The 2,709-nt window shown below is 52.6% G+C and overlaps 1 protein-coding gene across 1 annotated transcript in view; it reads left to right on the top strand.

The window, feature by feature from the left end:
* The window catches only part of LOC104468839 (microtubule-actin cross-linking factor 1-like), a gene marked incomplete at both ends in the record, with an annotated part of 5,575 nt that extends 3,083 nt beyond the window's left edge, over positions 1-2,492 (top strand). Inside the window, 2 exons of the mRNA XM_010083105.1 lie at positions 262-419; positions 2,369-2,492. Of these exons, the coding sequence (XP_010081407.1) occupies positions 262-419; positions 2,369-2,492 (282 nt within the window). The remainder of the gene's footprint in view (positions 1-261; positions 420-2,368) is intronic.
* Between the last annotated feature and the right edge of the window lie 217 nt (positions 2,493-2,709).

Genomic DNA, 2,709 nt, shown 5'->3' on the forward strand with positions numbered 1-2,709 from the left:
GACGGCTCCTGGTCCCCAGGGCAGGGCTGTGCCCGGCCGGCACGCAGGAGGAAGCCATCGCCCATCATCTCGCCTTTCCCACCGCATCCTCTGCCCGTCCAGATTTAATTTCATCATCTGTTTGGGTTGTTTTCCCTTTATTTTAATTTATGTATTTCCTGTTTGGTCCTTGTTTCGTTTGAGTGCCGTTTTCCCCCCATTCCAGGTACTTTTCCATTTTTTTTTGGTTTTTTTTGTTTTAATTTTTTTTTTTTTTATTTCACTCACTTCCACCTCCTCCCCTTTCCCTTGGATTTTCCATTTCACAGACTCCACATCACTTCTCTCGATGTTATGACAAACCCTGGTTGATAAACAGTAAAGCGGGCACCCCCCTGAGGGGATTCGATTATTCCGACTTCCAGCTCCCGAGCGCCGAGGTAGAGTATGGGCTCGCAGCCCCAGGAGCTGCTGACGGGCCGGAGTGCCGCTGGCATGGAGAAGTCCTGCTCCCTTGCCTGTTTTAACGCTTTCCTTGTGGTAGAGCAGCGCTTGTTAGCACGGCTAACGCTCCGACTGTTAGCGTTTTTCATGGGTTTCGAACTCGGATTATATAAAACATCGACCTTAGAATAAAACCCAACAGCCTGGGATTCCCGTTTCCCGGCTTTCAAACCACGAGAGTGACGTTTATCCTCTTGTGCTTTAAAAAAAAAAAATCATTTTTCCAAGCTTTCAGAGGTTTTAAGCAAAAAAAAAAAAAAAAAATAAAAAAAAAAACGGCAGCCGAGTTGAGACCTGAAAATCAGCTACAGCGCATGCGCCGTAACCACGTCGCCTCCGTTGCGATGAAGCGCTTCTGTCGGTCCCCCTGTGGAAGCGCGTTTGGTGTGTCCGGCACCGCCACCGGCGTGATGCTCCCAGGAGGAGGAATTGGGGCTGAGGTTTTGATCTCCCGAAAGTTTCAGCCTCCTCATGGACTTTTCCTGACCTTGTGAATCAGTGATGAGAGCTCACCCGGTGCGTCTCGGGGATGCACCGAGCGGTGATGTGCGCTGGCGAGATCGCCGCGTCTTGCTCGGCGCTGCTTTCACGCGGAAAAGGAATTATTTTAAATCATCAGAAGCTCAGGAGCACTTCCCCCAGTTGCCCTAAATTGCCTGCTTTGCTGCCGTTAACCTGTTGATAAAATAGGATCGAGGACGAGAATTGAAATCTCTGATGATGATGATGATGATGATAACGGTACCTTCGCAATCACCTGTTAATGGATTTTAATTTCTCGGGAGCCCGCTGCCGGGCTGCCCCTCTCCCACCGCCCTCTCCCCGCTGCAGCTCCAGTTTCGTGACATTTTCATGACATCCCTGGAGGGGTTCAAGGCCAGGCTGGATGAGGCTTTGGGCAACCTGGGCTAGTGGGAGGTGTCCCTGCCATGTGGCACTGGATGGGCTTTAAGGTCCCTTCCCACCCAAACCATTCTGGGATATTATGATTTCAGGATTTCAAAATTTCCCAAAAAACCCCACAAAATCGCAGGGGATGGAGAGAAACCCCCAGTGGATGCCTTAAAGCTCATTGGGAGATGCTCTCCGATGTTAATGTCCCTTTATCTGGGGCTGCGGCTGAGCTGGAGCCGTCCCTGCAGCGATGCTGGCACAGGGGACACCGCGGGCAGTCGCTCTCCTGCAGCGCTGCCCCAAACCCGGAGCTTTGCTTGATGGATGGAAACTGGAGCTGCCCTTTCCGGCGGGATTCGGGTGCCCTCGCCCTGCCGGCACCCCGTCCTGCCCGGCACCTTCCCCTTTGCTTCCTTCGGGAGCGAAGCTGCTGCTTTTCCACCCCTTCATCTGCATCTGTGACATCTTAACGGTCAGGGAAAGCACCGCGTCAGGATGCGGCCGAAGCCGCTTCGCTGTGGTTTGCATTCAGTGTCGGTGTCTCGCTGCTCAGACCGATGCCTCCCGACAGCAGGATGCGTTTCTCAAGGCACTGCGTCGTATTTGACTTTCCAAAACAGTCCTGAGCTGCTTGGATGCTAAAATACCTATTTTTGCAAAATTTTGCTTTCTCTTTGGGGAGCTTTCGAGCCCAGGTGATGCTGTCGTCCTCCAGCTGGAGAACAGCTTTGCTTTTATTTTTTTCCCAACAAATAACTCTCTGCAGCACACAAACCGCCGGTGCCCTCCAAATTTTCTGGATCTAAACTTTTTTTAAAAATTTTTTTATTAACCACTGCCGAAACGATGGCTTGTGTTCTCCTTGACCATTAAGATGGGTGTTTGTTAAATGTCAAAATTTTTTGGCCGAGGCGCTGATCGCGGACGTGATCTCGTCCCGTTGTGGCCCAGGTGACACCTGAAAGATGCTCTGTGTGTGCTTCCTCCCAAGGTGACCCCCTCGGCCGGCAGCAAGCTGAAGCGACCCACCTTCCACTCCAGCCGAACCTCCCTGGCTGGGGACACCAGTAACAGCTCCTCACCAGTCTCTGCAGGTGCCAAAACCAGTCGGGCGGGTAAGTTGGGGTGCAAAGATGGAAAAACTCCTGCTGCTGTTCTCCCTGCGTGGTTGCTTCAATTGGCAGAGAAGATGTTCAGTATTTCGGGATCCCGCAGCGCGGTGTGTCCCCCGGGGCGAGGGGATGCTGCGGTGGTCTCGCAGCGCAGGGGCGTCCTGCTGCTTCCTGAAAAGCTCAGGAACGGATCGGGGCCGGTGCTGAAAACCCTCGTTCA

Source organism: Pterocles gutturalis, unplaced genomic scaffold (genome assembly GCF_000699245.1).
Source record: "Pterocles gutturalis isolate BGI_N339 unplaced genomic scaffold, ASM69924v1 scaffold27496, whole genome shotgun sequence".
NCBI classification, from domain to species: domain Eukaryota; kingdom Metazoa; phylum Chordata; class Aves; order Pterocliformes; family Pteroclidae; genus Pterocles; species Pterocles gutturalis.